Source organism: Tachysurus fulvidraco, chromosome 3 (assembly GCF_022655615.1).
Source record: "Tachysurus fulvidraco isolate hzauxx_2018 chromosome 3, HZAU_PFXX_2.0, whole genome shotgun sequence".
In the NCBI taxonomy this organism is placed as follows: Eukaryota; Metazoa; Chordata; class Actinopteri; order Siluriformes; family Bagridae; genus Tachysurus; species Tachysurus fulvidraco.
The window spans coordinates 23271943-23284280 of record NC_062520.1 but is presented as its reverse complement, the minus strand read 5'-3'; the positions used below and the strand labels follow the sequence as shown (position 1 = coordinate 23284280).

The 12338-nt window shown below is 43.5% G+C and overlaps 2 protein-coding genes across 2 annotated transcripts in view; both read left to right on the top strand.

Annotated features, from left to right (window-relative positions):
- Positions 1-4597, top strand: part of il11a (interleukin 11a) — a 6141-nt gene extending 1544 nt beyond the window's left edge. Inside the window, exons 3-5 of the mRNA XM_027146594.2 lie at positions 2529-2621; positions 2846-3007; positions 3148-4597. Of these exons, the coding sequence (XP_027002395.1) occupies positions 2529-2621; positions 2846-3007; positions 3148-3315 (423 nt within the window). The 3' untranslated portion in view covers positions 3316-4597. The remainder of the gene's footprint in view (positions 1-2528; positions 2622-2845; positions 3008-3147) is intronic.
- A 791-nt stretch (positions 4598-5388) lies between these two features.
- Positions 5389-12252, top strand: znf628 (zinc finger protein 628). Its single transcript, XM_027146624.2, has 7 exons — positions 5389-5717; positions 6122-6653; positions 6752-6824; positions 7024-8115; positions 8285-8648; positions 8905-9059; positions 9321-12252. Exons 2-7 carry the CDS (start codon positions 6274-6276, stop codon positions 11580-11582), a joined length of 4326 nt encoding a protein of 1441 aa, XP_027002425.2. The 5' UTR covers positions 5389-5717; positions 6122-6273; the 3' UTR covers positions 11583-12252.
- The last annotated feature ends 86 nt before the right edge of the window (positions 12253-12338 follow it).

The following is a 12338-nucleotide window of genomic DNA, read 5'->3' as shown; positions in this document are numbered from 1 at the left end:
TGGGATGTGACTGAGTTACAGCACTGTTTCTCCCGTTCTCTCTTCACACGGACTCACACATGTGGCCTGTGAACTCATCTGGCCTGCATTAATCATGGTGAGAGCAGGGTGGCAGATTGCGGCCGCTTTGAATCCAGGAGGGTGCAGATAACGCTCATTTCCATTAGACTAAAACAACAGAGATCTGGACTTAGGCCCAGTACTGGCCATCATCCCAGACCAGACTTAACCCAGAACAGTAGTAAGCCCTAAAGACTGCAACTCTTCAGTGAATCTTTACAGGGTTGTTTCTTAGACTTTTGAGTTTGGTCGTCCATTCCTTATAGTCTGGAACATGTGTCAGTGGGTGACAAAAGCTTTTGGTCCAGTTTTGCCAGGTTGCTAGGTGACAGGTCTGTAGCCTAAGGGGTACTGAACCCATTCATTCTGTACTTCCCTTACCTCTGAGAGGCCTCCCTGCTATAACTCCCTCATGGAAACATAAGCATGTCTTCCCTTGCGTTGCCATGGCTTTTCAGAAGCCCTGTTTACAAGCACGAGTACACCAATACAGTCTTCCATTCTGGCTGACTTGTAAAGGTGAGACAGCACCATAAGCATTGCTTTATGCAGCAGCATGTGGAGGGAGCATGAAGTTTTTGTTTTTTTCAAGTTTCGGTTGTCTATAAGTGTCTGAGTCACAGCTCAGGGTCCCATTGATGTCCGTCACCTCAGAGTGCAGCGCTCTTGTGAAGCTTAGAAACTCTGACCTCATCCTCTTTTGCTGAGTTTGATTGTATCTGAGGTTATATTGCTCCCTTTCATGGCTTTGAGAATGCACTCAAGTATGACTTGTAAGATCAGATCAGGGACTCTGTCACTCTCAGCGTATGCAATGCGACGAGATGCAGCCAGACTGATGTTAACCTGGCTGTATGTGTGCTTAAAGTGAGATTAGATGCAGTCATGTTTTCTGTAGTTCGTTTTGCATTGCTTTGTGCTTGTGCGCCAGATGTGAATGCAGATCTTTATCAAAGACAGCACCTGTGACAAAAGGCCCCCAGCCCCACTCGCAGAAGTAGTTTGTTAGTTTTTTCATTCTCATTTATTTTGGTTGTTTTGGTATTTAGGTTTCTTCTTGCATGGATTTACACTTTACAGGGGTCAAGCCTAGGAAAGAAAAATAGTTGGGAGTTGATGGAAAGTCCCCACAAGAAAGCAATAAAAACGATGTGTGCTGGCTGCTGTGGTTGCACGCACAGAATGTGTTAATGTGTGATAGTTTGCGAGGGTGTATTTACTCCATTCGGCTGTGTTTGTGTATGTGTGTGTTGTAAATAGCTGTGGGCTGTGTAGGTGTGGGATTTCTTGTTTAGCTTTTCGGTTGTCACAGCAAAGTGTTCCTGATAGAAATCAGGTGGATTTATCAGGTTGCCATATTTGCATTCAGGAACACAAAAGGAGAGGGGGACAAATAGCACTGCAGAGGTGTGTGTTGTGAGGATCCAAGAGGAGGTACAGTACATGCATATGTGTGTTAATGTGAGGAGAAACATGGATCAGAGAACACTATGGATGTGTGCAAAGTCTAGGAGCACAGGTCAGGTTAGATGAAAATTGGATGCAGTGACAGGGAGCGATGCAGTGGATGGAATGTGTTTTCTTAACGAAAACAAGGCACAGGAAGATGTGAACCGGTTGCAAAACATCAACAACATTATTATAAAGGAAAAAACATATTGAGACAAGCTGCGGAAATCTGACCTCACTATGCTGTTTGGTGAGCAGCTTGTGATGTTTTTCTCAGTTAATGAAACTTTGATGACGCATATAGCGCGCATTACACCTGTCACCTAATTAGATCAGCTTATACCCTTACATGCTTCTGATGTATGAACTGATCTTACATCCTGCCCATTAGTGGCATAACTACATTTAATAGCAACAAACGTTCAGCTCTTGTTTACACCCGTTAGTCACATTCAGGAGCTTAGAAGTTTATACAACCAAAAAAAAAAAAAAGATCCTGCCTAAGTCCAGTAAATGTTTCTGTCTCCCTCTAGTGGTCGGAATGAAAAGGGGGAAAAGGGGCCTGTTTTGGGTCTGTATGTCATTGCGCCTTTTTTAGGCCTGACCCTGGAGTTTCCCTACATCCCAATGTTGTCTATTCTGCTCCAAGGGCCTTACTCATTGCATATGCTGTTATTCTTCCTCTACAAAACATCCTGTGGCTTCAGGTCACAAACTTGTCTTGTTGACTTTCAGAGGTTGTACCCTGGTGAACTCTGGGTGACTCTGACGCTCTGTAATTCTGTGGTATTGGTAGAGGATGGCCTCCTGCTACTGGTTTAAGAACAGGAAGCATCCTCTGGAGGTTGCTAATTATAGCACTTTGGTCAGTGCGAGCTGTTCTTGGATCAGCGCTTGGAGGTCGTCTCTAAGCATGGGAAATTCTGCATAGTGCCATGACGTTGCTTTTGTGGACAGCGTTTCCCTTGTGAACATGTGTTTTATCTGTTTACTGAAGGCATTTCTATCCTTTATTTCAGAATGACCACAAGGGTGAACCGGTGATTGACAACCACAGGTTCAAGTCTCTTCCAGCCATCAGCAGCAGAGCCAATGACCTCAGCAACCTGGAGGTAAACTTCTAGCGCAAGGCTGTTTGCCTTGTGGTCAATCAGGCTGTTAATTTTTGCACACCACTCTTGACAGAAGTAGCTTATTTGCAGAATTTAATATGTCATTTTAATGTAAATAAATGGTCCATTGTGGTTATAAATGCAAAAGAGTAATGGTTTGGTTATGAATGGGATTAAATCTAATCGAATGGAATCTCTCTCTCTCTATCTCCATGTCTTTGCAGTTAAAGCCTACGCTTTCTCAGCTCCATGCTGACTTCAGGACCTTTGAGCACCATTTCGAGTGGCTGAACAAGGTGACCCAAAAGCACCATCACTCCTCAGCATCAAAGCTGGGAGAAATGATCTCGCACATTCGGAATCTCATCAACCTGCTACAGCGCCAGGTATCCAAAAACACGACACATCTGTATATTTACATATCTGCTAGTACTGTTAATCATTTACAACTTCAACCTGAAGGCAGAAATGAGGAAAAACACTATGTGGCATCATAGCATTTATTCTCACTTTCTGTTTGCTTCAGATGATTCATGTGGACGCCCCTCGGATCGCCGTAACTTCTCCCTCCCTCCCTCCACAAGCCTCTCAATGGGAGATGAATCAATCTTCACAGGTGCTTCTTCAGAGGTTCAGGGTTTTCTGTGATTGGGCAGCACGTGCTTTCCTCAGCCTCAAGTCCAAAACACAGTGAGGACTGCCATTTCAACCCTGCAGCCAATCACCACCCAGAATTTGTGAATGGCGCCTTCTTCAGCCGTTCCTCTGTCTCTGTCTCTATGGACTACCGGTTTGGTGCATATCTGAGCTGATCCAAATGGCAGCAGTGTTGTCTATCTGATCTGATCTGATTAGTAGTCATCGGCACATCGAAGCCACAGAGCGAACGTGAGAACTCCACCTGTCTTTTACAGCTGGGAGTGTTTGGACTACAGCGATGCATCACTGCCAACAGCCTGCTTTTCATCTCTCACTGACACAAATTCATCTAAATTTCACTTTCTTATCTCATTTTTTTTATTCAAACTATTCATTATTTATGTATTTATTTATTTATTGAGCAGTTATTTAGTTATTTATTTGGTGTCGTTATTTATTTGACTCTTCGAGTAAAAAAAAGTCATTTTCTTTACAGTTATGTTTAAGTTTCAGCATAAAATGTACTTCCTGTTTCTCTCTTTCCTATATTATTGTCTTCTAACCATTCTTTTTAAAACATCTGTTGATATGCCTCCTATTTAACAAAGTGTATTCTCCTCATGTCTCTTTTCTTTTAATTCAGGAGTCATGGGTTCACGATTGTTACCTAGATTGTTTTGCCACTAGATGTAGCAATATTGCTGGATTTGTAACGTGTCTGTTAGTTCAAGATGATAAATTAGCAAATGGCAGGAAAAAAAAGTGTCACAAAGCACCAACCTACACCATAGCTGCCTTTAATAATCATTTTTTTGTCTCCTTCTTTGCACAGTATATTTGGGTTTGTGTTTTGGATCCTCTGATTCAGATGATGTGCTTTGATGTCTAATCAATTTTAAATGAAAGGAAAAAAAAGACAAACAACCCAAGCCTTAAAATACTATGTATTGTGATATTGTGACTGTTTGGTAATGTACAAGTGTACATACATCATCCTGAATGTAAATTGTTATGTACAGTGCAAATGTGTCTATATTATATTATAGTTTTCTATGATATAAGGCCCCTTGCTCTAGCAGTTGTATCGCAATATCAAAATTTTTATTATTCTGTTTTGATTATTTTTTAGTACTTTGATATACTATTTATTATGTTTTCATGTTATTTATTTTCACTGAAGAGAAGCAAGCCTTCTGTAATTTTTATACTTTTATACTACTTATAATCAGGCTTTATCATTGCTGAAATTTTAATGTTCAACTCACGTGCTGTAAGTGGCATTGTTGTTTGAAAAAAAGTGTCGAGTGTGGCCGATACAATAAAGGAGTTAATATACATGACTGGTGCAGTTTTATTTTTTTACATTTAGGCAGTTTTCAGTAGCCAAGAGCTAGACATAAACTATGAACTGTTTGGTGCCAACCATTGACCATTCATGTTCTATACAGTTTATCCTACATAGTGTTGTGTGGAACCTGGAGCCTATCCCAGGGGTCTTGAGGCACAAGGTGGTGGGAACTACCTTAGGCATAATCTTAAAAACGTGTGCATTTTAGAAATGCCACTCAGCCTTTGAAATGGTAAGGAAACCGGAAACACAGTGAGAACTTGCAAACTGCTCACACAGACAGGGTGAAGACAGGGTGAAGACAGGGTGAAGGCAGGAATCAAAGCCCAGCCTGGAGGTACAAGGCAAAACATGCTAAACCTAATCCATGTTCCTCCATAGAAGAACCACTGTTGGTGAAAAGATGAACCATGAGCCTGTATAACACGTTCCTGGTCCTGCACATTGTAGTATCTTCTCTATTCCTAACACACCTGATTCAGCTCAAATCTACAGGATTGGGATTATTCCAGGACCAGGGATGGGAAGGTGCGCGAGACATTAGGCCTTGCCTCATTACCACAAAAAACTACAATTCCCAGAAACTGACTCAAGACACAAACTCTTGATCTTCCTTATTCGGTTATTCTTATGCTGTAAAATATAAACGATATTGTAATATGGTCCGATACGAAGATTATTATAATTTGAATGACTCTTGGACAATGTTTAGTGTAAATTCGTCAGTCTTAATCTTGTTGACCAATAACATGAAAGAGTTAGGTAGCAAAACGGACCAATAGCGTTCGTCGTTGCTGAGAGCCGGAAGCAGGCGGGTGACTGTTGGTTAGTTTGTGCTCGACATTATTGTTAAGGTTGTATGGACTATCACTGCGGACTTCAGGCTCATTTCAACATATCAAAACTGTTTAGTAAAAAAATAATAATTGCAGGCAAGTGACATATGCATCGTGAATGTGCAGAAATATCGAGTAATTTTGCGACGATTGAGAAACAAGACGAGCAATGAGCTGGATGCGGGAAGGCCGGCTGGTGAATGGACAAAAACATAAACAAAGCGGTAGAAGAGGAAGCAAATGTTGATGTATACATGGTTATATATATGAAGGGTGAGTGTCCGTGTGTGACATTTGATTTGTTTGGTCTTAATCTTGTGTTTCGCATTTCCGCGAGACAACGCAGTGGGGACACTGATACAGAACAGGAGGAGGAGGAGGAAGGGGGGAGGAGGAGGGGGGGGGGTTTAAAGGGGAAATGCTGATCAGTCATTAGACCAATTATTTCTAACGTTTTATACATTTGGCATGCTTTAGTTTTCTTATAAAAATCTGTTCAGATGAAGTATCATTTGTTATTTATGCCATGTTGCCTAAAACTTAAAATAATAACTATTCTGTAAACGTTTATAACACATTATAATTGGCTAAAAACATGCATCATGAGTATTAGGATATTAACAGTATGATTGATGATTGTGATATTAACACTAGCTCATTTAGTATTATGCTTGAAGCTTGCAGTTCAATTTGGATACAGAAGATCATCAATATCATCAATATCAACAGTCAACAAAACATCTGCAATGGCTGCTGTGAATTGGGAGGATCCATAAGGCTTGTAATCTGCGCTACGACCCAGAGCATTCTCTTCTGCTCGTAGGGTACAATGGCCAACTCTGTCGCTACCCTTGTAGTCCAAACGGAGCTTCTTCCCAGCCAGACTTCCTCATCCCTATCTCCTTTTCCGTCGCTTCTTCCCTCAGTGGAAGAGGAGGATAATGATGAAGAGAAAGGTGGAGAGGAAGAGAAAGGATCAGAAACCGCCACGCTTACAGGAGTCGAGATGGTGACATCGTCCACGTCTCCAGGTGCGACAGGGTCCCAAAATCCTGAACACCCCTTTCAGTGTCTAGATTGTGGGAAGAGTTTTAAGTGGTCTTCCAGGTTGACACATCATCAGCGTAGTCATAACAACGAGAGGCCTTATCGCTGTAACCTCTGCCCCAAAGCTTTCAAAGGCTCATCCGCTCTGCTCTATCACCAGAGGTAAGATGTTCACTTTACAGAATATTATCTAAATATGTGCGTTATTGCATTTCATGAATGAAATTTCTAATAAGATTGATTTTTACACTTTGTTCTAGGTCTCATTCAGGAGAAAAGCCTTATAAATGTGAGGATTGTGGTAAAGCATTTAAGCGCTCATCTCTCCTCCAGGTGAGAAGTACCTGCCAGTATCAGAAACATAACAGACCTAGCATGTGCATAGAAATAGCTAAATTTTGTCTTTGATTAACGATGACATAATTTTACTGTTACTTTGTTGTTAAGATTCAATAAGGGCTGGTATAGAGTTCAGATTTTTCCTTCAAGTGCAGTTGGTTTTATTTCTATTATTTTTTATGTGCAAATGTAGGTCCATCGCAGTGTGCATACTGGTTTGCGTACCTTCCAGTGTCCCTACTGCCCTCTCACCTTCAAATGGAGCTCTCACTACCAATATCACCTACGCCAACACACAGGCGAGTGCCCTTACCCGTGTGACCGATGTCCCAAAGCATTCAAGAACTCCAGCAGCCTGCGTAGGCACAAGAACGTGCATTTGGGTGTCAAGCCTTATGTCTGTTTGGTGTGCAGCAAGGCTTTCAGCCAGTCAACTAATCTAAGGCAACACATGCGCATACATACGGGAGAGAGGCCATACATCTGTGGCGAGTGTGGTCGCAGTTTCACACACTCCTCCAACTTGGCACTTCATCGCAACTCACACATGGAGGTCAAGCCTCAGGGTGGGGGGAAGACAGGAAAGGTAGCTTCACGGACGAGTGTAGAGGTCGTGCTCGAGGAAGCCACATCAGATGATTTAAAAGCAGTCGAAATGACAATTTCAGACATGGTGGGCCTTGTGGGTGGGCAGGGAGGAGGGACAAGTCAGGTCTTCCTGTCTCACCACGTGCCCTCCTCTCGTGCACCGTCCGCAGTTGAAGGCGGTCAGAACACCCTGACAGCCACCAGCTCCGAGCATGTTCAGGTGAGCATGGTGGAGTCAACCGATACAGATGCTAATGTGCTGTTGTACAGCTGCGGCAGCTGCAACGAGACATTCGGAACACAAAGACACCTGGAAGAACATCAAGCATTGCATCTGCACAATCTGGGGGCAGGTAATGGGGGTGAGGACATCAGAGATGATGGCTTGGAGGCTCAGGGAGGTGGGGTTTCACTAGTTGGGATGGCCCCCTTGTTGGCTGACTTTGAGGAGGTGGTGGAAACCACGACTGTGTCAGAGAGTGGGCAGGGCACAGAACTGCTTGGATTGGGTAGTATTGGGGGTGGATCTGGGCAGGTTCATTATGACTTGCTCCAGAGCTTCACGAGCTCTGTTGCCCAGTTGCCCTCAGATGATGGCGGATCCATAGAGGACACAACTGTGGCTGCATTGTCTGAGTGTGCCTACTGTGGTAAAACCTTCAAGAACAGCAGCTCGATGAGCAGACACATGGCACAGGTGAGCGGTACTACATGTCAAGAAAAAAATTCTGTTTTCAAGAATTTTATTTTCATATAATTTTAAAGAATTTCATCACATTAAGGTTACAAAATGGAGAGCAAACTGCAATAGGTTTGTTATTATGATTGTTACATGTGACATTTTCATTCTTTTCTACTTCGACCAGGTGCACCCTCTGGCACTGTCCCAGTCCAGATCTCAATTCAGCTGCTCTGTGTGTGACCGGTCCTTCCCCCTGCTGTCATCCCTACTTTCCCACCAGCTCTCGCACACTGAGGAGCAGAGACTGCTGGCCGAGGCAGAGGCCGAGATAGTATGCCCTCCCTCGCTGTCCCTCTCACTGCCCCTGTCTTCCTCATCCTCTGCTAAGAGAGAAGGGGGGGAGGATGGAGAGGGAGAAAGGGAGATCCATGTCAGCCTTATTGCAGTCACAGAAGAGGGAGAGAAGCAAGCTGTAAAATCAACCAATAGGCAATCAGGGAAGGCAGGAAAAAGAGGAGGCGGGAGCAAGGGCTCTGCAGCAAATATCGGTGAGCTTTAAGTTCTCAAAAGATGACTGGATGCTAATTTATTTCCATCTGGGAAATCGACTTGTGAAACTAGAATATGCTTCTATGACTCTTATCATTGTGATAGGAATAAATTGCAACATGCATCCATGTTTTGCAGGTTCATTCTGTTCTGGTTTGGTACCAGGCACAAGGCAAATCTGCTCAGTAGGCATTAAGAGTTCCACCTGAGATGTATCATTTTTTAGATTTTTCAATTTCACCTTTTATCTAACAGAGAGGCCATATCGTTGTTTGGAATGTGGGAAATCCTTCAAGGGTTCTTCAGGTCTGCGCTACCACATGAGAGACCATACAGGAGAGAGACCGTACCGCTGCATAGAGTGTGGAAAATGCTTTAAGAGGTCTTCTTTACTGTCCATACATCAACGGGTAAACACTGCTATGCTTGCTACATTACACTGACACATGTCTACCATAAAATTTGATAGGATTTAGGGTTTCTTTAAGAATCTTTTGATTTAGGAATAGTATTTGATCAACACACTAATATGAATATAATTATTTTCTCATTTTTATGTGACAAACCTCCATGCTTGTCTTAAACCTGTTTTACATATATTTATTTTAAATGAAAATATGAATTAAAGCTATTGTGTGTGTATGTGTGTGTGTGTGTGTGTGTGTGTGCAGGTGCACACTGGAGTGCGAGCCTTCCAATGTCCTTACTGCCCTTTGACCTTCAAGTGGAGTTCACATTACCAGTATCATTTGCGGCAGCACACTGGCGAGCGGCCCTACGTTTGCCAAGAGTGCGGCAAATCGTTCAAGAATACCAGCTGTTTGCGCCGGCACAGCCAGTTGCATTCGGGTCTGCGACCGCATGCCTGCTCTGTGTGCGGCAAGTCGTTTTCTCAAACCTCCAACCTAAAGCAACATGAGCGCACACACTCGGGCGAGAGGCCTTTCCAATGTGCGCAGTGCCATAAGAGTTTCACACACTCCTCCAACCTTCAGCTTCATCTCCGCACACACTCCTCACGCAAGGACTACAAGTGTCCGCGCTGTGGCAAAGAGTTTGTCATGCACTCCTACCTGCAGAGGCACCTGCGGACACATACCAGCAGTGATACGGCCATGTGCATAAAGGAAGAAGGGAAAACACCTAAAAATGGCATTGGGACCTCAGAGATGCCAGCTGCTACTCTGAATCTAAATATGAATGCGGGTGGAGGGCTCAGTTCACTATTTTCTAATGAAGGGAATTCCACACTCATTCTCTCACCGTCGAATTTGGACATTCCTCCAAACATGTCACAAAATTATTTTATGATCCAAACCCCTACAGGACTACAGCTGATCCCACTGTCTAATCCAACCCCCACACAGCCTGTCCCAGATCCTCCACCTCCTCCTCCACCACCTCCCCCTCCCCCTCCAACGTCCCAGAACTACCTGCTTCTTCAATGCCAGTCCACCAATGGGAGCCAACCGAGTCTAATTCTCGTTCCCACAGCGCCCAATACAAACACTCTTCCCGCTCCAGCAGCACCACAGCCCCTTCCCTTGGTCCAGACCATACCAGCACTGCCACACCTAACCACTTTAGCTCCAGCCCAAACTCAGATATCACCGTTTCAGTCACTCCAGACCCAGCAGAGGTTTATTTTTACCAATAACAGTGCTCCCCTCATCACTACTCCACACACCCAAAACACAATAGCCAGTACTAGGCCAATTCTAGGAACGCTTAGCCACACCAGGAGCCCTAGAACCAGGCGTGGGCGCAGAAGTAAAACTCAGAAATCTGGGTCCGTGGCACAGTCCGCATCTGTCCCGGCAACTCAAGGATTAGCCCCTTCCACTATTTCAACATCCACAGTTAATGCTTCTGTTGCATCATCAACAACTTTGTCTCAGCAACATGATCTTCCAACATCTGTGCCATGTCTGAATTCAGATTCTGTGCCTGACACAACTTCCGCCCCTGCTACTAATACTATATCAGCAGTGACCCCAAATACACCACCAAAGGACAGCCGCTGTATTTTGACATGTGACCACCAAACTGCGTCCACTGCAGAGGAGGTTGAGAAACTTCCAGAGTCACTACCAGAGAAGCGCTTTGTTCTGTGCTTCGAGAAGGAGACTGGGCAGAGGGAGCAAGGAGATGGTGTGGAGGTGAAGGTGGAGATGAATGAAGGGGTGGAGGGAGAAAGGTCATACGTGTTACATTTTGAAGGAGAAAGTGAACATGGGGAAGAAGGAAGTGAAGATAGAGGGGAGAAATCCTACGTTCTCCGATTTCATTCAGAGGAAGAAATGGAGGGGGATGGAGAAAAGGAGAAGACTGGGATGGTTTCTCTTAACCTGCTTCAAGATTGGCATGGAGCAAGGGAAAGTGAAAGAATGGAAGGGTTTGTAGAAGGTGTTAGGATAGAAGAGAAAGCCTTTGTTCTTCATTTTCAAACAGATGCTCCGAGTGATGAAGACATCCCTCAGAATACTGGCTTTCCTGAAAGCTCTAATGAAGATTTGAGTCTTTCTTGCCATTCTGCCCAAGCCTTAATGCCTCTTGGTGGCCAGGAGGTTATGTTTGAATTGGGCAGTGAAGCCAAAATCGATGCAGACACAGGAAGTGGGGAAAGTGTTCAAATGATTGCAGTAATAGAAGGTGGAGCCAGCGGTTCTGAAACAGAGGGCAGCTTTACTAATCCTGGAGGAGTCACTGGGACAGGAGCAGGGCAAATGGGGAGCATATTTCAGTTAGAGGGAGGAGAAGGCATTGTTATTATCGAGGTTAGTTCCAGCAGTTTGACCGAGGGAACAGAAGGAGTTTCGGTAGGATTAAGGAACATGGACAAAGAAGGCACTGCTTCACAAGAAGTGACATCAGAAGAGCAGAAGATACTAGAAACTGAGAGCAGACTGTCAGCCAGCGTGAATGGGACTTAAGAATAAGCTCAGAAAAGAACCTCATAATGATGAAGCCTGTGTATTTTTCTGAGACACCACACACACGGTCCTACTAACCAACGCACCCTACTAACTACCAGCAACCTGAGTCTCTCATGACACACACATATTTTTAATGATGCCTTTTATAATCCAGATGACTAAATCTTAAAGCAGTTATTTAGGACTATGACTTTCAGCTACCAGGAGAGTGAAATGCAGGGGGGAAATTATGCTTTAGGGTAAAATAAGCTTGTAGTGCAATGGATGATCTTTTTATGTTGTCCTCTAACTTCAGTCTTTCTGCATGTCCTGGGTACTGAGTTCCTCCTCAGCCTGTAGAGGGAGTCGTTTCATAAACCACACACAAGATATGATGCTTTTTCTAAACTTCTCCACTTAGTCTGTGAACTGAAGAGGAGTTGCTGAAGAATGTTGGACGACTGCAAACTAATATGCTGTCATGTTGACAGCCAAAGTGTAACATGAACAACAAGAACTGTGAATATGTCTATAGTCTGTTTAGTTTCATTATCATTGTTGATATTAGTAAATTATCACGTGCAACAATTTCTGTCACTGGTGTTTTTTTTTTTGTTTTTTTTTAAAGTTTATTCTGCACTAAAGATGAACTAAATAAAAAAATGTCAATTAAAAAAACAACAATTAATTATATGTCATTTTGTAATTATTTTAGAGGTCTACCTGGTCGTATAGATGACCTCTAGTCTTATTTAAAACGCTACTGATTCGGTT

Excerpts from the sequence above, each read along its gene's own strand:
- znf628 (XM_027146624.2), top strand. The coding sequence starts at position 6,274 with ATGGCCAACTCTGTCGCTACCCTTGTAGTCCAAACGGAGCTTCTTCCC. Across the intron at positions 6,654-6,751 it reads GCTCTGCTCTATCACCAGAG|GTCTCATTCAGGAGAAAAGC; the intron begins GTAAGATGTTCA and ends ACTTTGTTCTAG. Across the intron at positions 6,825-7,023 it reads AGCGCTCATCTCTCCTCCAG|GTCCATCGCAGTGTGCATAC; the intron begins GTGAGAAGTACC and ends GTGCAAATGTAG.